The sequence below is a fragment of the Oncorhynchus mykiss genome, chromosome 9 (assembly GCF_057628025.1).
Source record: "Oncorhynchus mykiss isolate SJ-2025 chromosome 9, ASM5762802v1, whole genome shotgun sequence".
In the NCBI taxonomy this organism is placed as follows: Eukaryota; Metazoa; Chordata; class Actinopteri; order Salmoniformes; family Salmonidae; genus Oncorhynchus; species Oncorhynchus mykiss.
This window is the reverse complement of record NC_143030.1, coordinates 72,924,916-72,949,898: the sequence shown is the minus strand read 5'-3', so window position 1 is coordinate 72,949,898 and position 24,983 is coordinate 72,924,916. Positions and strand designations below refer to the sequence as shown.

The following is a 24,983-nucleotide window of genomic DNA, read 5'->3' as shown; positions in this document are numbered from 1 at the left end:
ATTTTGCTAACGCTAACGCTAGCTTGCGGAACTACCTATAACTTTCTTCATACTGGACACAGAGATATACAAATGGTATCCACTAGTTCATCAGACTCTAGGGAAGTAGATAAGGGGCCTAATTGCCAAAATCCCAAAGTATCCCTTTAACTGTTTTGGATGATGACATTTACTTTGTTTTCCACTGTGAATCTCTGGACTTTTCCTTAATTCATTTCCTCACTCTTTTCAGCATGATCATTATGTGTACTATTTTGACCAACTGTATATTCATGACCTTTAGTGAACCTCCTGAGTGGTCCAAGCAAGTAGAGTAAGTTCACGTTTATTATATTTATCTACACAGGTATATAATATAAACTAGAAAATGTTTATTATGCATGTTTTAACCTACACAAGTTTGGTTTTAACAGAGGTGTATTGCTAGCCTTGATAAGAGTCTGAACGTATTACCAGTACGTCAATTCAACAGATAAAAACGATATGCTTCTTGGATTTGAAATAGTAAATTGCTCATTCTGATCATGTTCCATGCTTCTGTCATCCAGGTACACATTCACAGGGATTTATACATTTGAATGTCTTGTAAAAGTCGTTGCTCGAGGATTCTGTATAGATGGGTTTACATTCCTAAGGGATCCCTGGAACTGGCTGGATTTCATGGTCATTTCTATGGCGTAAGTATGAGAGTCCTAGAGATACATACCTGTTCATTCTTATAAAACAGATTAAGTATTAATATTATGGTGTGGGATAATTGATAAATAGAGCGTTAATAAGTCTAAAGGTATTGATACTGTCCAGAATTGTCCAGGCTTTCTTTCTTTCTTTCTTTCTTTCTTTCTTTGAAGGGGGGCTCAATCAGGTGTTTTCATAGGGTTCCTAACTGTTCCTGCTTATCTCTCTCTCTCTTTTCCTCCTTCTCTCTTTATCTGTCTCCCTCTCTTTTCCTCCTTCTCTCTTTATCTGTCTCCCTCTCTTTTCCTCCCTCTATCTGTCTCCCTCTCTTTTCCTCCCTCTATCTGTCTCCCTCTCTTTTCCTCCTTCTCTCTTTATCTGTCTCCCTCTCTTTTCCTCCTTCTCTCTTTATCTGTCTCCCTCTCTTTTCCTCCCTCTCTCTTTATCTGTCTCTCTTTCTCTTTTCCTCCTTCTCTCTTTATCTCTCTCTTTCTCTTTTCCTCCCTCTATCTGTCTCTCTCTCTCTTTTCCTCCTTCTCTCTTTATCTCTCTCTTTCTCTTTTCCTCCCTCTCTCTTTATCTCTCTCTTTCTCTTTTCCTCCGTCTCTCTTTCTGTCTCTCTTTCTCTTTTCCTCCCTCTCTTTATCTCTCTCTTTCTCTTTTCCTCCCTCTCTCTTTATCTCTCTCTTTCTCTTTTCCTCCCTCTCTCTTTATCTGTCTCTCTCGCTCACTCTCCATTTTTCTCTTTCAGTTTGCTGGAGACCTTAGGATTCTGATCAAGGCTTCATCTTACCATGTTGGATTTGACATGATATAGATGTATATTTACTAACACATTACATTACATGTTGGCAAACTAACTATAACTATAACTAACTCTAAGGCCACCATGTTTTTGATGTTGCGTAGAACTAGTTCAGCATTTTACGAAGTGGACCTTAAATATCTTTAACTTCAAGAAGTGTTTCTGTTCAACCACTACATTCGTCTTATATCATGTGTGTCAATAACAGTTTGTAACTTGTATTTGATTCTGCAGGTGTATAACAGAGTTTGTAAACCTAGGTAATGTCTCAGCTCTGCGTATGTTCAGAGTGTTGAGGGCATTGAAAACTATTTTCTGTAATTCCAGGTAAGACAGGATGGGGGTCGATGTGTCGTGGGTCCTATTTTTTATTTTATTTATCCTTTACTCCCCCTCCGTGGACAGGCTCTGTGAGTGGCGTTGTGGTTACTTCCTGGTTGAGTGCGTGCGTGGTGGTGGTGTTGTGGTGCTTTTGCGCGTGTGTTTTTGTCACTGGTGTTTGTTTGTGTGTGGTCCTTCCCCTGTTTACAGATATATAACAGAGTTTGTGGACCTGGGCAATGTCTCTGCGTTGAGAACATTCAGAGTTCTCCGAGCATTGAAAACTATCTCTGTCATACCAGGTGAGATTCAGTTTAAACACTAAAGCTGATGTTTATATCACACCCTTTTACTTTTATTATACTCACTAATATTATTATTATCATTTTTATTATCATTTTTAAGCACTCACAAAAAAAAGAATTGGAAATAATATTTGTTGAATTTATTTTTTCCTCCAAATTTATCAAAAATGGTACTGATACATTTTTGATAGGCTTTGCAGTCTACTCCAGGTTCTTCCAAAGTGTCTCTCTTCTGCCCCAGTAGAAGTCTCATCCTAAAGGCAGCTGTGATTCTCCTCGGAAATAGCTGTAAGCCACTGTCTATGTCTATTCATTGGAATGGGCAATAGCAGAAGCCCCACTAAAGAAAAGGACACTGACAGTAGCAGTATGATAGCACATCAATAGATTATCACCAGAGACAAAGTCAAATATATGTTGATTAATTATGGGATTCATTTTTCTTTAGCTGACCATAAGGAATAGCTTATAATTAACCAACCTTTCCTGATTCACTGTACTGCACACTTTGACAAAGACTGTTGAGACATCTACAGTATAGCTCATCCATAGTACTTTTATCATTGGAAAAAGCCTCCAGGCTCTTGCAAGGTTTTCAAAAGATGGAGATAATTATTCATATCCAAAAATAACTAGGTAATTGGATTGGAAGAGAGGGTACAATTAACTAAATAAATTAACATTATTTATTACGGGGTAAAAAGGATGCAAATGAATGAATTTGACTCTATACGTCTGAGTTAAAGAAGAAACGTAGAGTATGTTGACGCTCAGCTGGGAACTGACATAGCTCTTACTGGCATCCCACAGAATATACTTATTCATTATTGATGAAGACTGCCAAGCCTAGTTTGTGGACATATTTTATGCTGCATGATGCTTTTGAGTGACTTGCTTTACAGTATTAGCCTGCTAAAAAGCTTGGGTGATGAAAGATGGCATTGAAAACGTTTGTTTTGCCCGTTTCCGTTTGTTGTTTTGTTCATGTTGATGGTTAACTTTTCATTATAATGACCGACTTGAACAGAAAATAGAACACATATTTTCCGCTGGCATTCTAGAGCTTTCTAGAATGCTGATGGGGTGACTGAATGAGCCACTAACCTTTACTTGAGTCAACACATACAGTTCATACAGTACATACACTACATGATATGGTGTATGAAGGATGGTAGTGCTTAAGTTGTAAATCGGGAGGTTCCAGAACAAAAAGTGAGCGCGAGAGAGGGCTGACCTAGGGGGCTCTGCGGTACCACAGTGAATCAACAATAAATCACCTTGCTAATAAAGCAGTGCACACATATCATTGCTTTTGTGTAGTGCCGTAGAGCATCAGAGGAGAGGTGCTTACAGAAGTTGCACACATGAGTTTTTTTTTTTACTTGGGTCTGGGAAGAATTTGACCTTTCACAAACACATTTCATTCAGTTCAGTCATTTTATATGACTTGGAGAGTTAAGCTGAATATTTTTAATACCTCACAAATGATCGAAATTACAGTTTACTTTGATACTGACAAACTAAGAATCTGAGATCAATAAAAACGACCTTGTGTTGAGTCCTAGAAAAGCTTTCCAGTTTCACTGACTCACCCAATGATGAGCAGCTGACTCACCCAATGATGAGCAGCTGACTCACCCAATGATGAGCAGCTGACTCACCCAATGATGAGCAGCTGACTCACCCAATGATGAGCAGCTGACTCACCCAATGATGAGCAGCTGACTCACCCAATGATGAGCAGCTGACTCACCCAATGATGAGCAGCTGACTCACCCAATGATGAGCAGCTGACTCACCAGCGATGGCCGATGCGCTCATCCCAAAAGCCTATCTCTTGTTTTACTTTGTAAAACAACGTTCGATCAATCGGCCTATTTGGAAGTTGATTTAATATTTTGGTAGCCTACAGTAGGATTCAAGTCTTCTCTTTTAAGCAGGAGCCATTTGCTTTCCAACCTGTATTTTCCAACCTGTATTTTCCAACCTGTATTTTCCAACCGCGATTGTGTTTGAAATATTACGTGAGGCTTGTTCCGGCTGCATGCTGTTCACTGACAGATTTGCAGCTCGTTCCCAGGCTGAATGCTGTTCACTGACAGATTTGCAGCTCGTTCCCAGGCTATATGCTTTGGGATTGAGCTGAGTGAACACAGTCCAAAACGAGGCAATTTTTGTAAACAGCTATTGGTCCTCTGTGGCTAAATGATGGACCTACTTCTGGTGTAGTATTATAAATGATGGACCTACTTCTGGTGTAGTATTATAAATGATGGACCTACTTCTGGTGTAGTATTATAAATGATGGACCTACTTCTGGTGTAGTATTATAAATGATGGACCTACTTCTGGTGTAGTATTATAAATGATGTCATTTCTTTCTGAACAGACAGCAGTTATTCTATAACTCTGGCAAATGTATTTCAATATACATACAGTATATGATATGGTATATGAAGGATGGTAGTGCTTAAGTTGTAAATCGGGAGGTTCCAGAACAAAAAGTGAGCGCGAGAGAGGGGTTCTGCTTCTGCAGCGGCTATGATTCTATAAGGAAATAAATGATGAAGTGCAACCCTGGAGAGATGAGAGGTGCAGGCTCATGTCTAGCAGAGAGAGGGAGAGCGATCATAGAAAGTAAATGTCATTCTAGTTCTGAGAGAGATACAGGCGCTCTTCTGTCTTTCACCACATCAACGGCCACACATTGGTCTCAAGCATAGGCTATAATGTTGCACAAACCATTAACCCGAGCCGGCCCAACTTAGAATATCAGGTGTGGGCTGAAAATCTACATTTTCACATTATGTTAATGAGGAGGCAACTCGAATGAACACTGATCACTTTTGTTAGAATTTTTACTTTGTAAACAGTGATTTTTTTTTCTCTCGCATAGAGGTGCCGGTGTTATGCCGAAAATCTCCCCCCTGCCAGAATCCCCCCCCCTTCTAATTTCCTTCATTTTGTAGCTAGAGTCAAATACTTTCTGTGGCACACAACAGAGTCAAATAGTTTCTATAGAACAAACTTCACCTCAGGATAGGCGACTGAAATGAATAATTATTGTATGTGTGTTATATTAATAAACATAGAGGAGGGAGTAAAATGTTGGCACGCAATAAACATTTCAGAACAACTATGGTTGAATTGTTATCCATACACTTTAAAAAATACTAGTCGAATAAGACATGGGAGAGATGACGAATTTTGGCAAAGAGATTTATTTATAGACTAATACAAAATCAGTAGCGGATTTAGGTATGTGCGACATGGGCAACCGCCCAGGGCGGCATCTTGCCAAGGGTGGGGGCAGGCGCGGGCGCTGATGGAGGGGTTCACTCAGGGGCCATACAAGCTAGAACCGCCACATACACTTGAAACAAATAGCCAAACCGAAAACTGCCAAACAAAAATGATTTCTGCTACTAAGATCAGTGAAATGTAGACTAAACTGTCAACGGAGTGAAGAGCAGAAATCTCAACTAGCAAGCAAGTCGCAACAATGAAGAACGTGAAGGGGGGGGAGAATTCTGGCAGGGGGAGATTTTCACCTGATCCTGCTCAAATTAAGCACGGAAGGATGGTCAGCTATGGTTCTGGTCCCCAGCTGGCAAAGCTGGGCAAAACTGGTTGAAGTGACATCATGATGACATAATGATGAAATGACATAATGATGAACCGTTTCAGGTTGTAATGACATCACTTCAACATGTTTTACTCACAGAGTTATTTTTCTTCTCACAGAAAGACAGACTGTGGGTTTCTCTCATTTTGACGGACATATTTCCTTGGGAATCTGTTGTAATTGACAACTCATGAGAAGTCAAAACAGGGAGGTGTCAAAAAGAAAAAGGGATTACTCTCTAAACCCTGTCCGGATTATAGTCAATACATGTCAATCCTTGATGTTTATAATGTATAACATGTTTATAATGTATAAGGTAAATTCACTCTGTAGTGTCACTGAAAATATAGAAGAGATTGTTTCTTATTATTTCAACGATATATTGATTAGTTGCATGACACCTCACTAATGGTACATTTTTCCGTCACTAGTCAGCTTCCTAGAGGTCTAAGTTAAGTTGGGACCATATTATACAAGAAGAGGTGTAGGCCAAGCCTGCAGAGGGACATGTGTGAGAGACATTCTGTTTCTAGAAATGTTTGGTGAGGTAAGAGTCTGGCTGTAGCAGGGTTGGGGTAATATGAGGTAAGAGTCTGGCTGTAGCAGGGTTGGGGTAAGAGTCTGGCTGTAGTAGGGTTGGGGTAAGATGAGGTGAGAGTCTGACTGTAGTAGGGTTGGGGTAAGAGTCTGGCTGTAGCAGGGTTGGGGTAAGAGTCTGGCTGTAGCAGGGTTGGGGTAAGAGTCTGGCTGTAGTAGGGTTGGGGTAAGATGAGGTGAGAGTCTGACTGTAGTAGGGTTGGGGTAAAATGAGGTAAGAGTCTGGCTGTAGCAGGGTTAGGGTAAGAGTCTGGCTGTAGCAGGGTTGGGGTAAGAGTCTGGCTGTAGTAGGGTTGGGGTAAGATGAGGTGAGAGTCTGACTGTAGTAGGGTTGGGGTAAAATGAGGTAAGAGTCTGGCTGTAGCAGGGTTGGGGTAAGAGTCTGGCTGTAGTAGGGTTGGGGTAAGAGTCTGGCTGTAGTAGGGTTGGGGTAAGATGAGGTGAGAGTCTGGCTGTAGCAGGGTTGGGGTAAGAGTCTGGCTGTAGCAGGGTTGGGGTAAGAGTCTGACTGTAGTAGGGTTGGGTGTAAGAGTCTGGCTGTAGTAGGGTTGGGGTAAGATGAGGTGAGAGTCTGGCTGTAGTAGGGTTGGGGTAAGAGTCTGGCTGTAGCAGGGTTGGGGTAAGAGTCTGGCTGTAGCAGGGTTGGGGTAAGATGAGGTAAGAGTCTGGCTGTAGTAGGGTTGGGGTAAGAGTCTGGCTGTAGTAGGGTTGGGGTAAGATGAGGTAAGAGTCTGGCTGTAGCAGGGTTGGGGTAAGAGTCTGGCTGTAGTAGGGTTGGAGTAAGAGTCTGGCTGTAGTAGGGTTGGAGTAAGAGTCTGGCTGTAGTAGGGTTGGGGTAAGAGTCTGACTGTAGTAGGGTTGGGGTAAGATGAGGTGAGAGTCTGGCTGTAGCAGGGTTGGGGTAAGATGAGGTGAGAGTCTGACTGTAGCAGGGTTGGGGTAAGAGTCTGGCTGTAGTAGGGTTGGGGTAAGAGTCTGACTGTAGCAGGGTTGGGGTAAGAGTCTGGCTGTAGTAGGGTTGGGGTAAGAGTCTGGCTGTAGTAGGGTTGGGGTAAGATGAGGTAAGAGTCTGGCTGTAGCAGGGTTGGGGTAAGATGAGGTGAGAGTCTGACTGTAGTAGGGTTGGGGTAAGAGTCTGGCTGTCGTAGGGTTGGGGTAAGAGTCTGGCTGTAGTAGGATTGGGGTAAGAGTCTGGCTGTAGTAGGGTTGGGGTAAGAGTCTGGCTATAGTAGGGTTGGGGTAAGAGCCTGGCTGTAGTAGAGTTGGGGTAAGAGTCTTGCTATAGTAGGGTTGGGGTAAGAGTCTGGCTGTAATAGGGATGGGGTAAGAGTCTGATTGTAGTAGGGTTGGGGTAAGAGTCTGGCTGTAGTAGGGTTGGGGTAAGAGTCTGGCTGTAGCAGGGTTGGGGTAAGAGTCTGGCTGTAGCAGGGTTGGGGTAAGAGTCTGGCTGTAGTAGAGTTGGGGTAAGAGTCTGGCTGTAGTAGAGTTGGGGTAAGAGTCTGGCTGTAGTAGAGTTGGGGTAAGAGTCTGGCTGTAGTAGAGTTGGGGTAAGAGTCTGGCTGTAGTAGAGTTGGGGTAAGAGTCTGGCTGTAGTAGAGTTGGGGTAAGATGAGGTGAGAGTCTGACTGTAGTAGGGTTGGGGTAAGAGTCTGGCTGTAGTAGAGTTGGGGTAAGATGAGGTGAGAGTCTGACTGTAGTAGGGTTGGGGTAAGATGAGGTGAGAGTCTGACTGTAGTAGGGTTGGGGTAAGAGTCTGGCTGTAGCAGGGTTGGGGTAAGAGTCTGGCTGTAGCAGGGTTGGGGTAAGAGTCTGGCTGTAGTAGAGTTGGGGTAAGAGTCTGGCTGTAGTAGAGTTGGGGTAAGAGTCTGGCTGTAGTAGAGTTGGGGTAAGATGAGGTTCGAGTTTGTGCTTTAACCTAATGACAGGTATGAGAGGAAAAGGCCCCAGAGTGGCGGTGGCATTGAATGGTTTCTGTTCAGCCTGCATGTCATTGGTTTCTACCCCCTGCCTGCCTGAACCTCTGACCTCTTATCATATCCCCTCGTTGTACTGCTGTGATTACTTCCTTTCTTTCTTACGGATTGCCCTCTCACTGTTCAGTTTCCTGGAGTCCTCCCCTTCTGGTTTAGCTGTAATCCGTCACTGGCCATACTGGCAACATAGAGGAAATATTTTGCAAGGCGAGATACTATACGTCTCGTCCTGGTTCAGTAGTGATATGTTTTTTACATGTTTTTCTTAACTGCATACAGCAAGTGATACTAATAGATCTCTTCCTGGTTCAGTAGTGGCATATCAACTAACTGTATACAGTCAGTGATACTAATAGATCTCTTCCTGGTTCAGTAGTAGCATATCAACTAACTGTATACAGCCAGTGATACTAATAGATTTCTTCCTGGTTCAGTAGTGGCATATCAACTAACTGTATACAGCCAGTGATACTAATAGATCTCTTCCTGGTTCAGTAGTGGCATATCAACTAACTGTATACAGCCAGTGATACTAATAGATCTCTTCCTAGTTCAGTAGTGGCATATCAACTATCTGTATACAGTCAGTGATACTAATAGATCTCTTCCTAGTTCAGTAGTGGCATATCAACTAACTGTATACAGTCAGTGATACTAATAGATCTCTTCCTGGTTCAGTAGTGGCATATCAACTAACTGTATACAGCCAGTGATACTAATAGATTTCTTCCTGGTTCAGTAGTGGCATATCAACTAACTGTATACAGTCAGTGAGTGTCTCATTACTAAACCTCTAAACAGAGGGGATGGCTTTTGGATATTTATTGTTCATATTTGTATTATAAAATGGTTTATATGTAAACAGTTGTTGAAATTTGTCTGAAGTTGTACTGTTTTTAACTAATGAAATATACATTTTTACGTTATTTACATTAATGTTATTTAAATGTAAGATATCAAATGTCAGCTTTCCAACCCACTACAAGGTTTTACTTTTTGTAGACAATTTTTCCTTGTTTGATATATACACAGAGTATACCAAACATTAGGAACACCTTCCTACTATTGACCCCCTCTTTTCCCCTCAGAACAGCCTCAATTGGTCGGGGCATGGACTCTACAAGGTGGCTAAAGCGTTCCACAGGGATGCTGGCCCATGTTGACTCCAATGCTTCCCACAGTTGTGTTAAGTTGGCTGGATGTCCTTTGGGTGGTAGAGCGTTCTTGATACACATGGAAAAATGTTGAGCGTGAAAAACCCAGCAGCGTTGCAGTTCTTGACACAAACCAGTGCACCTGGCACCTACTACCAATGTTCCCTAGATTTTTTTTCTACACTGAGTCTGGGTCTGCTGAGCGCAAACTTGAATGTTGTGATAGTTTTAAAAGTGGTCATGTTGGCTACTGTGGCCATTTGATCATAATGCATAATCCCATCACATTTTAACATGGAATTAGCTTTTCTATCAGCCTACAGTAGCAGCCAATGTGTGGTGTTCAATATAGGCCTACATTCCATGAGACTTTTGAAGAAAAAAAACATGCAGGGCTGGACATGAACCTGTTTATCCACTTGTCCTTCAGACAAGGAGGGGACTGAAAATGTTGTGTTTGACAGAATAGAATAAAACTTTATTGTCCATCCAGGATGGACATTTTTCTTTGTCTTCGCCTCCCATTAAAAGGATCACATACACATAGTTTCTCACATCATACACATTTAAACCAGTCAGTCCATCATGTTGCATACACTAAAAATAGATAAGTACATTAAGGCGGCAGGTAGCCTAGTGGTTAGAGCGTTGGGCCAGTAACCGAAAGGTTGCTAAGATCGAATCCCTGACCTGACAAGGTCAAATCAGCCTCTCAACAAGGCAGTTAAGGCACTGTTCCTAGGCCGTCATTGTAAATAAGAATTTGATCTTAACTGACTTGCCTCGTTAAATATAAATAAACTGGTGCAAGAAACCACTTTACAAAATCTAATTCATTATTATTACAGAGAATCAGACAAATTATGCTACCGTCTGCCTATTGGCTACTTATCTCTTTGGCTCACAACTGGCTATTTAAAGAGTGATAGAAATGTATATGTTTTGTGCTCTTGTAGGAAGTAATCACTCCCCCATTGTTGACTACAAATGATCTATAACTGGGCTAATAATTGACTAACTAGCAAATAATGTGAACAAATGTGCACACATCGCTCCATGCAGCTCTCACTTTGATCTTAACACAAACACATCTACTCAAGACCACTCATACTGTAGCCTAAACATAGTCCAGTTCAAAGTGAATGGCACAGATCCAAATATGGCAATGGCTATTTGCATATAGGCCTACTGCTGCTCTGATTGGTTATGGCGCACCGTATAGAGTACATCATGAGTTGTGCTGTCAATGCAATAGAATCATACACCAATGCGCTCTGCCTACGAGAAAATCACTTGCACAATTAGTTTTGCATACTAAATCTTGCATAGTTTGTTTTATTTCGGTATATTACATTGAACGCGGCTAATATTGCGTTGATTCAATCACAATTCCCACAGTGAGGTGAAACTTTGGTAGTGTTAACTAAAGGGGAAAACTGTAGAAAATTGAGTGAAGTTTGATCTCATATTGCTTCTGCACCGGCAGTCCGAGGGGAGCTGCTCACTAAAGCAAGCACTCAGTTTAGAGGAAACATTACCTACTACCATACCCCGTTCAAAGGCACTTCAATATTTTGTCTTGCCCATTCACCCTCAGAATGGGACACATACACAATCCATGTCTCAATTGTCTTATGTCATGGAAAGAACAGGTGTTCTTGATGTTTTGTATACTCAGTGTACAGGTACATGCTATATACTGATGACACATCAATTTGTATTGTATTATTAAATACCCAACTCAGGCATAAGGGTTTAATGTGCGTGTTATAATGGATACTCGGGACAATCCATCCCATCGCACAATATACTGTAAGTTGTATACTGGTTGATGAAGGAATGGACATAAAGCAGACAGTATAGTACAGTACTTTGGTAATGGACTTATTAGACAGTATAGTACAGTACTTTGGTAATGGACTTATTAGACAGTATAGTACAGTACTTTGGTAATGGACTTATTAGACAGTATAGTACAGTACTTTGATAATGGACTTATTAGACAGTATAGCACAGTACTTTGATAATGGACTTATTAGACAGTATAGCACAGTACTTTGGTAATGGACTTATTAAACAGGCAATACAGTACAGTACTTTGATCATGGCCTTATTAGACAGAAAAGTACAGTACTTTGATCATGGACTTATTAGACAGGCAATACAGTCACCTTGTCTGGGAACCCCAAGATCGTCTCCCATATACAAACCTTCTGCATCATCTCTTTGGTTTGTGTGTGTGCAAATGTTCGTCTGTGTGTGTGTGTTTCTCCCTCCCCAGGCCTGAAGACCATTGTCGGTGCTCTAATACAATCGGTGAAGAAATTGTCAGATGTTATGATCCTCACGGTATTCTGTCTCGGTGTCTTCGCTCTGATTGGACTACAGCTCTTCATGGGCAACCTACGACAAAAATGCGTGATTTGGCCAATCAACTCCACCGAGAACTTCTTGGCCAACGGCAGCATAGGCTTCGACTGGAATGAATACATCAATAACGACAGTACGTAGCCTGGCCGCAGTCAAACACACCAGGGTTGTGTTTTTAAGAGCACAACGTAGAAAAATGTTTCCATTTGCTGAGAAAGTTTGTCCTATATCCCTCTACATCACAGGAGGTTGGTGGGACCTTAATTGGGGAGGACGGGCTCGTGGTAATGGCTGGAGCGGAATCAGTGGAATGGTATCAAATACATCAAACACATGGTTTGATGCCATTCCATTCGCGCCGTTCCAGCCATTATTATGAGCCGTTCTCCACTTAGCAGCCTCCACTGATCTACATAGCTGCAGAGGTCTAGCCTCCTACTCCTAAATGGCCATTAGAAAAGACCGATAGGGAATGTTATTCTGATGCTATTCTGTATGTGTGTGTTGTGTTTCTTTCACCAGAAAATTTCTACTTCCTGCCTAGACAATTGGATGCCCTTTTATGTGGCAACAGTTCAGATTCTGGGTGAGTTGTATACAGGCCCCTGGTGTCCGTTCTGGAGCTGAACGAGCTCTGCCCAAGCTGTGCCAAAACCCTGGTCTGCCCAAGAAAGTCTATGTAAATTATGATTTCCAGAATGGTCCAAAGATGTTTTCTAGACGACTGTTTTGGACTCTAAAATGAGTATATTATGATGAATTTCGATCCCCACAGTGAATTATTTTCAAGCACGCTACAAATCTAGATATTTAATTAAATAGTGATCCATTCTGACTACTACATTTGTAGTCACACAGGACCACGTGCTGACACAGACAGACAGACGAGCCGGCCTGGGATCTTTGCGCGCGTCTCTCAGGCAGGATGAAAACAACTACATCGACCATGATCCTTTGCTATTTACCAGAGGAGGCTGGTGGGAGGATCTATAGGAGGCCAGGCTCATTATAATGGCTCCTCCCACCAGTCTCCTCATCATAATCCTTAGTGTGTTTTTGGTGTCTTTCACCCCCATATAGCGCGCCTCAAATTGAAATAATTCCGTCTTCATGCCTGTCTGTCTGTCTGTCTGTCTCTGTCTCTGTCTCTGTCTCTTCTTCTGTCGGTGTCTGTCTGTCTCTCTGTCTGTCTGTCTGTCTGTCTCTGTCTGTCTGTCTGTCTGTCTGTCTGTCTGTCTGTCTGTCTGTCTGTCTGTGTCTCTCCTTCTGTCGGTGTCTGTCTGTCTGTCTGTCTGTCTGTCTGTCTGTCTGTCTGTCTGTCTGTCTGTGTCTCTCCTTCTGTCGGTGTCTGTCTGTCTGTCTGTCTGTCTGTCTGTCTGTCTGTCTGTCTGTCTGTCTCTGTCTCTCCTTCTGTCGGTGTCTGTCTGTCTGTCTGTCTGTCTGTCTGTCTGTCTGTCTGTCTGTCTGTCTGTCTGTCTGTCTCTGTCTCTGTCTCTGTCTCTCCTTCTGTCGGTGTCTGTCTGTCTGTCTGTCTGTCTGTCTGTCTGTCTGTCTGTCTGTCTCTGTCTCTGTCTCTGTCTCTCCTTCTGTCGGTGTCTGCCTGTCTATCTGCCTTATTCTTATTCTTTCATTAAACCAGACAACTGTACTATCCGGCAGCCATGTTGTTTTTGTATGTAAATATTGCCCTCTCCTCTCCCCCCAGCCGCTGCCCTGAAGGCTTCACATGCATGAAAGCTGGCAGGAATCCAAATTACGGTTACACCAGCTTTGACAGCTTTGGATGGGCTTTCCTGGCTCTCTTCAGACTCATGACACAGGACTTCTGGGAGAACCTCTACATGCTGGTGAGCACAGAATGAAATAGAACATACAGTATTATATACATGGCTTCTATCTATGATATTGAATATCTATGCTGGTGAGACAGGCTTGTTGTTTTACCAAAGGATATGTTGGTTTGGTTTTGAGTTACACTACTGTTCAAAAGTTTGGGGTCACTTAGAAATGTCCTTGTTTTTGAAAGAAAAGCATTTTTTTTGTCCATTAAAATAACATCAAATTGATCAGCAATACAGTGTAGACATTGTTCATGTTGTAAATGACTATTGTAGCTGGAAACGGCTTATTTTTTATGTAATATCTACATCGGCGTACAGAGGCCCATTATCAGCAACCATCACTCCTGTGTTCCAATGGCACGTTGTGTTAGACTTTAGACTAGTTGAGTATCTGGAACATCAGCATTTTTATGGGCTTTCCTCTGACACCGCCTATTATCTAGGTCCTGGATGGCAGGAAGCTTTGCCCCAGTGATGTACTGGGCCACTCGCACTACCCTCTGTAGTGCCTTAAAGTCAGATGCCGAGCAGTTGCCATACCAGGCGGCGATGCAACCATGCTCTCGATGGTGCAGCTGTAGAACCTTTTGAGGATCTGGGGGCCCATGCCAAATCTTTTCAGTCTCCTGAGGGGGGAAAGATTTTGTCGTGCCCTCTTCACGACTGTCTTGGTATGTTTGGACCATGATAGTTTGTTGGTGAGGTGGACACCAAGGAACTTGAGACTCTCGAACCACTCCACTACAGCCCCGTCGATGTTAATGGTGGCCTATTCGGCCCGCCTTTTCCTGTAGTCCACAATCAGCTCCTTTGTCTTGCTCACATTGAGGGAGAGGTTGTTGTCCTGGAACCACACTGGAACCCAGTTCTCTGACCTCCTCCCTATAGGCCATCTCATCGTTGTCGGTGATCAGGCCTACCAATGTTGTGTCGTCAGCAAACTTAATGATGATGTTGGAGTCGTGTTTGGCCACGCAGTTGTGGGTGAACAGGGAATACAGGAGGGGACGAAGTACACACCCCTGAGGGGCCCCAGTGTTCAGGATCAGCATGGCAGACGTATTGTTGCCTACTCTTACCACCTGGGGGTGGCCAGTCAGGAAGTCCAGGATCCAGTTGCAGATTGAGGTGTTTAGTCTCAGGGTCCTTAGCTTAGTGATGAGCTTTGAGGGTACTATGGTGTTGAACGCTGAGCTGTAGTCGATGAACAGCATCCTCATATAGGTGTTCCTTTTGTCCTGGTGAGAAAGGGCAGTGTGAAGTGCGATTGAGATTGTGTCATCTGTGGATCTGCTGGGGCGGTATGCGAATTGGAGTGGGTCTAGGGTGTCCGGGAGGATAATGACAAAGCAAAAACGTTTTTTTTAGTAATTTAAAAAAAAACTTGAAATATCACATTTACATAAGTATTCAGACCCTTTACTCAGTACTTTGTTGAAGCACCTTTTGCAGCGATTACAGCCTTGATTATTTTGGGTTATGACGCTACAAGCTTGGCACACCTGTATTTGGGAAGTTTCTCCCATTCTTCTCTGCAGATCCTCTCAAGCTCTGTCAGGTTGGATGGGGAGCGTTGCTGCACAGCTATTTTCAGGTCTCTCCAAAGATGTTTGATCAGGTTCAAGTCCGGGCTCTGACTGGGCCACTCAAGAACATTCAGAGACTTGTCCTGAAGCCACTCATGTGTTGCCTTGGCTGTTTTCTTAGGGTCGTTGTCCTGTTGGAAGGTGAATCTTCACCCTACTCTGAGGTTCTGAGCGCTCTGGAGCCGGTTTTCATCAAGGATCTCTGTTTGCTCTGTTTATCTTCGCCTCGATCCTGACTAGTATCCCAGTCCCTGCCGCTGAAAAACATCCCCACAGCATGATGCTGCCACCACCATGCTTCACCATAGCGATGGTGCCCGGTTTCCTCCAGACGTCACGTATGACATTCAGGCCAAGAGTTCAATCTTGGTTTCATTAGACCAGAGAATATTGGCAAACTCCAAGCGGGCTATCATGTGCCTTTTACTGAGAAGTGGTTTCTGTCTGGCCACTCTACCATAAAGGCCTAATTGGTGGAGTGCTGCAGAGATGGTTGTCCTTCTGGAAGGTTCTCCCATCTCCAGGGAGGAACTCTAGAGTTCTGTCAGAGTGATCATTGGGTTCTTGGTCACCTCCCTGACCAAGGCCTTTCTCTCCAGATTGCTCAAATTGACCTGGCGGCCAGCTCTGGGAAGAATCTTGGTGCTCCCGAACTTCTTCCATTTAATAATGATGGAGGCCACTGTGTTCTTGGGAACCTTTAATACTGCATACATATGTTGGTACCCTTCCCCAGATCTGTGCCTCGACACAATCTAGTCTTGGAACTTGTTTTTTTGCTTTGACATGCATTGGCAACCATGGGACATTTCTACAAACCTGTTTTCGCTTTGTCATTATGGGGTGGTGTGTGTAGATTGCTGAGGAAATTGTTTCATTGAATCCATTTTAGAATAAGGCTGTAACGCAACAAAATATGGAGAAAAGTCAAGGGTTCTGAATACTTTCCGAAGGCACTGTACATGGAATGATGGAATTCCAAATAGCATTCAGAGTGGTTGTTTTCCTTCCTCTCTGCTTGAGTCTCATGGTTTCTCCTCTGGGGATAGCAACTCACTGAAAGGACTGGCCTTATGTTAGCCAGCTGTCTGGTGGGGTGTGCTTCCAATGCACTATTCATGGAAAACTAAAATTCAGATATGGGGGTGCCCAGGCTTCATTTGATAAATAATGCCAAGTTGTGCCCATGCTGGGAACCTAACACACACACACACACACACACACACACACACACACACACACACACACACACACTGGGAACAGTGCATGGAAGTACTTCTGGTGTTGAGGCACAACCAGTAACAATTCCTAGCGTAAAATCAGTTCTACACCTCACTGTTATCGGCTTACATAATGTCTATGACAGGGAATTAGAGTAATCATCACACTCTAGTAAGTAGAAAGGAATGTAAATTACATTTATTGTGTTTGAAGTGGGGGAAGTGTTACAGTACCGCCACTAGCGTTTAGATTCTACACTTCTACACAGCCTGGATAGGTTCAACAGTACTCAGTAACTGATACATAACCTCTGACCTCTTAACGTTTGACCTTTACCCTCTAACCCCACCTCAATATGAACCTCACATCCCTGTCATATGACCCAGTTATCATCGTAATAAAGGCCTGGATAAAGGAGGGGGAACCATTTGACGACCTCTTCTGGAGAACTGGATGGGAGACAAGTGTCTGACTCTGCTGTACTCTCTGTTCTCTTCCAGACCCTAAGGTCGACAGGATTGTTCGGTTAGAGGTCAGAGGGTATAGGTCAAATATCAGTGTTTTATTTCCAGGTATAACCCTTTTGGATTCCATGTAAAACCCCTTTCCACAGAGGGTTCGACGTGGAACCCTAAGGGGATTTATACCTGGAATCAACCCTTTTTTTTCTATGAGTGTATCTGACCCTCTGCTGTCTTCTCTCCCCCCTCCCAGACCCTGCGGGCAGCAGGGAAGACCTACATGATCTTCTTTGTGTTGGTGATCTTCGTGGGGTCCTTCTACCTGGTCAATCTGATCCTGGCTGTGGTGGCCATGGCCTATGAGGAGCAGAACCAGGCCACCATGGAGGAGGCTGAGCAGAAAGAGGCGGAGTTCAAAGCCATGCTGGAGCAGATCAAGAACCAGCAGGAGGCTGCACAGGTCAGTACCCCAGTGTCTCTGTGTCTCAGCATGTCTATGGGACCTTTTCCCCGACAGACTTTATAGTGCACTACTTTTGACCAGGTAGTGCACTATGTCAAGTGAAAGGGGTGCCATTTCAGATGCATTCTTTGTGACCATACACTGTATATGTCATATGTGTTTGTTTCTTTGTCTTTGTTGTTACTGTCTCTGCAGGAGGCCGCACAGGTCAGTGTCTGTTCTGTCTGTCTGTTCTGTCTGTTCTGTCTGTTCTGTTCTGTTCTGTTCTGTTCTGTTCTGTCTGTCTGTCTGTTCTGTCTGTCTGTCTGTTCTGTCTGTTCTGTTCTGTCTGTCTGTCTGTCTGTTCTGTTCGTCTGTCTGTTCTGTTCGTCTGTCTGTCTGTCTGTCTGTCTGTCTGTCTGTCTGTCTGTCTGTCTGTCTGTCTGTCTGTCTGTCTGTCTGTCTGTCTGTCTGTCTCTGTCTCTGTCTCTTCTTCTGTCGGTGTCTGTCTGTCTCTCTGTCTGTCTGTCTGTCTGTCTGTCTCTGTCTGTCTGTCTGTCTGTCTGTCTGTGTCTCTCCTTCTGTCGGTGTCTGTCTGTCTGTCTGTCTGTCTGTCTGTCTGTCTGTCTGTCTGTCTGTCTGTCTGTCTGTCTGTGTATACTGTATGTGCTTCTCTCTTTACTGTCTTTGCTTACTATACTCCACTCCTATCCTTGACTGTCTGTTTGGTTTAAATCTGTTGTGTCTAATATAAACAGTGGAGCCGTGTTCGTTACCGTGCTCCTATACCTCACTGTGTTTGTGATGGAGGTGAGTAACCTTGCCTGAGACCTGAAGATTTGCATGGGCTTCCTGAGTCAATGCCTAGGCTTTGGCTTAGCGGGCTAATGCACTCTTTTGGCTCACAGCAAACTGGGGTTGGAACCCTGTCTGTCACATATGGCAAGTTTAAATCTGTTTAGCCTGATAAAAGCCATGTCTGTGAAGCCAAGCTATGCAAAATGGCTGTTCTGCGTACTTGCTTGGCAAAAATATGCAAACTTGCACAGCAAACTTGCACAACTTACTCCCAAGTAAGTCAAGTGCAGATGCAGCCCCGCAATTTGTATCTCGATACAACTACGCAGGATTGCTATTTTTGCGTAGCTAGCTAAATGCATTGTGTATTTGGGTAAGGTATGAATGAGATTTCAGTGGGAATGGACACGCAGGTGTTTTTCTCACTCTCTCTCCCGGTGTGGCGGTTTGCGATAGTCCAACGCCATGGCGACGTCGGCAGGCACCATGTCGGAGGACGTAGGGGATGATGACGGCGGGGGGACCCTGTCCTGTAGCTCGTCAGAGATGTCCAAGCTCAGCTCCAAGAGCGCCAAGGAGCGGCGCAACCGCAAGAAGAAGTGGCGCCAGAAAGAGCAGTCGCAGCGGGAGGAGAAGGGGGACTGCGAGAAGTTTGTCAAGTCCGAGTCGGATGACGGCAGTAAGAAGAGCCGCTTCCGTTTCCCTGACAACCGGCTAGGCCGCAAGTCTTCCATCATGAACCAGGTGAGAGGACCAGTGTCAAAGGTTCCTGGAACAAGATGGAATAGGACTAAATAACAGGCAGTTATTAATGTTTCCATTTGAAGTCCCATGTTGACACTCCAATGTTCAAAATTATTTCAGTTCCCTTCTAAGTAAATTTAAACATCAGGGTTTGGTTTCAGATAAAGACTATTTAGAGCTTTTTAACAGGGCTTCAACCACAGAGTAACAGGGCTTCAACCACAGAGTAACAGGGCTTCAACCACAGAGTAACAGGGCTTCAACCACAGAGTAACAGGGCTTCAACCACAGACTAACAGGGCTTCAACCACAGAGTAACAGGGATTCAACCATAGAGTAACAGGGCTTCAACCACAGACTAACAGGGCTTCAACCACAGAGTACCAGGGCTTCAACCACAGAGTAACAGGGCTTCAACCACAGAGTGACAGGGCTTCAACCACAGAGTAACAGGGCTTCAACCACAGAGTACCAGGGCTTCAACCACAGACTAACAGGGCTTCAAACACAGACTAACAGGGCTTCAACCACAGAGTAACAGAGCTTCAACCACAGAGTACCAGGGCTTCAACCACAGAGTAACAGAGCTTCAACCACAGACTAACAGGGCTTCAACCACAGAGTAACAGTGCTTCAACCACAGAGTAACAGGGCTTCAACCACAGACTAACAGGGCTTCAACCACAGAGTAACAGGGATTCAACCACAGAGTAACAGGGCTTCAACCACAGAGTACCAGGGCTTCAACCACAGAGTAACAGGGCTTCAACCACAGACTAACAGGGCTTCAACCACATAGTACCAGGCCTTCAACCACAGACTAACAGGGCTTCAACCACATAGTACCAGGGCTTCAACCACAGACTAACAGGGCTTCAACCACAGACTAACAGGGCTTTAACCACAGAGTAACAGGGCTTCAACCACAGACTAACAGGGCTTCAACCACAGAGTAACCGGGCTTCAACCACAGACTAACAGGGCTTCAACCAAGGCTTGAATTATTAACAGTGAATACATTAATGTTTCATTATGGAAGAGTGTTATTTTATTCTGGGGTCTTTCATATTGTACTGCTACTTAGGGGCAGGACGATATCAGTATCGCAATACCCATAAGCATCATGGGAAGAAAAGAAAACACAAAGCGGGTTTAACTTTTTAGTTAATCAGCACTAATTTTGGAAACAAACATCATTATGTTGTCATCTAGAGTCACATGTAATTATTTTCCAAGCTATAACACAATATTTTACATACAGCAGGTTTTTAAAGGACCAAATAGTTTTATTTTACTTCATCTTTTCATTTTTTTGCCATGGAAAAGATATTGCGATACTGGTACACTCTAAAAAGGTTCCTGGAGTGTCCTTTAGGGGGTTCTTCAAATCGAAACTGTGGGGGAACCCCTATAAGTTCTTCAAAGAACCCCTTTTAAAGGATCCTCAAAGAACCTTTTAAAGATCTACCCGTCCCCCCGTCTCCTATTATTAATAATGATAACAATACACACAACAATAACACAATGTTTTAGTTCTCAGTGTTATGATTTTAGTAGCAAAGCAGAATAATAACATCTAAATGAGGTAAACTCCCAGCAGAGCCCCAAGTCCGATGGATATATCCTCTGGGCGTGTTGATGTTAATGTGTTGATGTTCTCCGTATCCACAGCCAGAATGAATTTGCAGTGCATTGTGATCGAACAGGTTTCCTGTTATATTCATCAGAGGTGTAGGGAGGGTGAAGTCTGTGAATTCAAATGGTTTTAATTATACAGATGATTAACAAAACATGCACACAACAGAATTCATACCTTGAATGTGAAGGGAAAAAGCTGTTTTGATAATGGTTGTAATGTAGAGGCCTATGGGATATTCATTGAAGAGGTAAGGGAGGAGGATGGTAAATGTGATCTGCATAACATGCCAATACAAATTGACATACCTTTGTATGCCTCCTTGTCTGTGTACCTACAGACACAAAAGTGAGAAGTTCAGTCATCTGCACCCAATACAGATAGCTTTCAACATATTCTTAGTCTACATATTCTTATAGTCTACATATTCTTATAGTCTACATATTCTTATAGTCTACATATTCTTATAGTCTACATATTCTTATAGTCTACATATTCTTATAGCCTACATATTCTTATAGTCTACATATTCTTATAGTCTACACATTCTTATAGTCTACATATTCTTATAGTCTACATATTCTTATTGCCAACATATTCTTATAGTCTACATATTCTTATAGTCTACATATTCTTATAGTCTACATATTCTTATAGCCTACATATTCTTATAGTCTACATATTCTTATAGTCTACATATTCTTATAGTCTACATATTCTTATAGTCTACATATTCTTATAGTCTACATATTCTTATAGCCTACATATTCTTATAGTCTACATATTCTTATAGTCTACATATTCTTATAGTCTACATATTCTCATAGCCAACATATTCTTATAGCCTTCAACATATTCTTATAGACTACATATTCTTATAGTCTACATATCCTACATATTCTTATAGTCTACATATTCTTATAGTCTACATATTCTTATAGCCTTCAACATATTCTTATAGTCTACATATTCTTATAGTCTACATATTCTTATAGCCTTCAACATGTTCTTATAGTCTACATATTCTTATAGCCTTCAACATATTCTTATAGTCTACATATTCTTATAGTCTACATATTCTTATAGCCTTCAACATGTTCTTATAGACTACATATTCTTATAGTCTACATATCCTACATATTCTTATAGTCTACATATTCTTATAGCCTTCAACATATTCTTATAGTCTACATATTCTTATAGTCTACATATTCTTATAGTATACATATTCTTATAGTCTACATATTCTTATAGTCTACATATTCTTATAGTCTACATATTCTTATAGTCTACATATTCTTATAGTCTACAAATTCTTATAGTCTACATATTCTTATAGACTACATATTCTTATAGTCTACATATCCTACATATTCTTATAGTCTACATATTCTTATAGTCTACATATTCTTATAGTCTACATATTCTTATAGCCTTCAACATATTCTTATAGTCTACATATTCTTATAGCCTTCAACATATTCTTATAGTCTACATATTCTTATAGTCTACATATTCTTATAGTCTACATATTCTTATAGTCTACATATTCTTATAGTCTACATATTCTTATAGCCTACATATTCTTATAGTCTACATATTCTTATAGCCTACATATTCTTATAGTCTACATATTCTTATAGCCTACATATTCTCATAGTCTACATATTCTTATAGTCTACATATTCTTATAGTCTACATATTCTTATAGTCAACATATTCTTATAGTCTACATATTCTTATAGCCTACATATTCTCATAGTCTACATATTCTTATAGTCTACATATTCTTATAGTCTACATATTCTTATAGTCAACATATTCTTATAGTCTACATATTCTTATTGCCAACATATTCTTATAGTCTACATATTCTTATAGTCTACATATTCTTATAGTCTACATATTCTTATATACATATTCTTATTGCCAACATATTCTTATAGTCTACATATTCTTATAGTCTACATATTCTTATAGTCTACATATTCTTATATACATATTCTTATTGCCAACATATTCTTATAGTCTACATATTCTTATAGCCTACATATTCTCATAGTCTACATATTCTTATAGTCTACATATTCTTATAGTCTACATATTCTTATAGTCAACATATTCTTATAGTCTACATATTCTTATTGCCAACATATTCTTATAGTCTACATATTCTTATAGTCTACATATTCTTATAGTCTACATATTCTTATAGTCTACATATTCTTATAGTCTACATATTCTTATAGTCTACATATTCTTATAGTCAACATATTCTTATAGTCTACATATTCTTATAGTCTACATATTCTTATAGTCTACATATTCTTATAGCCAACATATTCTTATAGTCTACATATTCTTATAGTCTACATATTCTTATATACATATTCTTATAGTCTACATATTCTTATAGTCTACATATTCTTATAGTCTACATATTCTTATAGCCAACATATTCTTATAGTCTACATATTCTTATAGTCTACATATTCTTATAGTCTACATATTCTTATAGTCTACATATTCTTATAGTCTACATATTCTTATAGTCTACATATTCTTATATACATATTCTTATAGTCTACATATTCTTATAGTCTACATATTCTTATAGTCTACATATTCTTATAGTCTACATATTCTTATATACATATTCTTATAGTCTACATATTCTTATAGTCTACATATTCTTATAGTCTACATATTCTTATAGTCAACATATTCTTATAGTCTACATATTCTTATAGTCTACATATTCTTATAGCCAACATATTCTTATAGTCTACATATTCTTATAGTCTACATATTCTTATATACATATTCTTATAGTCTACATATTCTTATAGTCTACATATTCTTATATACATATTCTTATAGTCTACATATTCTTATAGTCTACATATTCTTATAGTCTACATATTCTTATATACATATTCTTATAGTCTACATATTCTTATAGTCTACATATTCTTATAGTCTACATATTCTTATAGTCTACATATTCTTATAGTCTACATATTCTTATAGTCAACATATTCTTATAGTCTACATATTCCTATAGTCTACATATTCTTATAGTCTACATATTCTTATAGCCAACATATTCTTATAGTCTACATATTCTTATAGTCTACATATTCTTATATACATATTCTTATAGTCTACATATTCTTATAGTCTACATATTCTTATAGCCAACATATTCTTATAGTCTACATATTCTTATAGTCTACATATTCTTATAGTCTACATATTCTTATAGTCTACATATTCTTATAGTCTACATATTCCTATAGTCTACATATTCTTATAGTCTACATATTCTTATAGTCTACATATTCTTATAGTATAGTACCGGACTGGGATAGTACCGGACTGGGAAGGCACACTGGAGGCCTAGTGTGCGTGCAGCAGGCACAGGACATACCGGACTGGGAAGGCACACTGGAGGCCTAGTGTGCGTGGAGCAGGCACAGGACGTACCGGACTGGGAAGGCACACTGAAGGCCTAGTGCGTGGAGCAGGCACAGGACGTACCGGACTGGGAAGGCACACTGGAGGCCTAGTGCGTGGAGCAGGCACAGGACGTACCGGACTGGGAAGGCACACTGGAGGCCTGGTGTGTGGAGCAGGCACAGGACGAACCGGACTGGGAAGGCACACTGGAGGCCTGGTACGTGGAGCCGGCACAGGTGGTACCGGACTGGTGACACACACACACTCCTCCCACACGCAAGTGCGAGGAGCTGGCACAGGACGTACTGGGCTGTGGAGGCGTACTGGAGACCTGGTGCGTGGAGCCGGCACAGTTTTTACCAGACTGCTAGCACGCTCCTCAGGACGAGTCCGGAGAGCTGACTCAGGTGGCATCAAACTGATAACACGCTCCTTAGGGCGAATGTCGTGCATCATACACCAACTCTCTCATTGCTCTCTCCTCCAATTTCACAATCAGCTCACTGACGGTCTCTGACTCCCTCCGTTCACTCTGGTTCACTCCTCGGCTCCGCCGACCACCCCTTGTGCCACCCCCCCAAAAAAAATGGGCTGTTTTTTGGGCTTTCTTTGTGGCCGTGAACCCCGGCTTCTTCGCTGTCCTCCCTTCTCTCCTTGCGTCTGCCTCCAAGGAAGGCTATCCTGTCCTGCCATGATTTCCTCCCAAGTCCAGGATCCCTTCCCATCCAAGATCTCGTCCAGGAGACCTTCCCCTCCTGAGCACGCTGCTTGGTCCTGTTGTGGTGGGATCTTCTGTCACGATCGTCGTAAGAACATTGACTGAAAACAACACACTCATCTCTTTTTGGAATTCCACACTTCCTTTATATTTTTTAAGCTTTTATTGTAAGGTTTTGATTCTAAAAATACACGCTTAAATGTCAATTTTTCACATTTGCATTTTTTCACCTGAAATTAAAGATCATGG

The 24,983-nt window shown here is 41.8% G+C and overlaps 1 protein-coding gene across 3 annotated transcripts in view; it reads left to right on the top strand.

Annotated features, from left to right (window-relative positions):
- Positions 1–24,983, top strand: part of LOC110532733 (sodium channel protein type 8 subunit alpha) — a 108,468-nt gene that overhangs the window by 24,376 nt on the left and 59,109 nt on the right. The window contains exons 4-11 of one of the 3 annotated variants that reach the window (XM_090185311.1): positions 224–313; positions 549–677; positions 2,015–2,106; positions 11,740–11,961; positions 12,351–12,414; positions 13,534–13,675; positions 17,191–17,397; positions 18,634–18,921. In XM_090185311.1, coding sequence (XP_090041437.1) covers positions 224–313; positions 549–677; positions 2,015–2,106; positions 11,740–11,961; positions 12,351–12,414; positions 13,534–13,675; positions 17,191–17,397; positions 18,634–18,921 — 1,234 coding nt within the window. Of the gene's footprint in view, positions 1–133; positions 314–548; positions 678–2,014; positions 2,107–11,739; positions 11,962–12,350; positions 12,415–13,533; positions 13,676–17,190; positions 17,398–18,633; positions 18,922–24,983 lie in introns of those variants that run through there. The other 2 variants (XM_036988796.2, XM_090185310.1) reach the window with 2 other exon arrangements.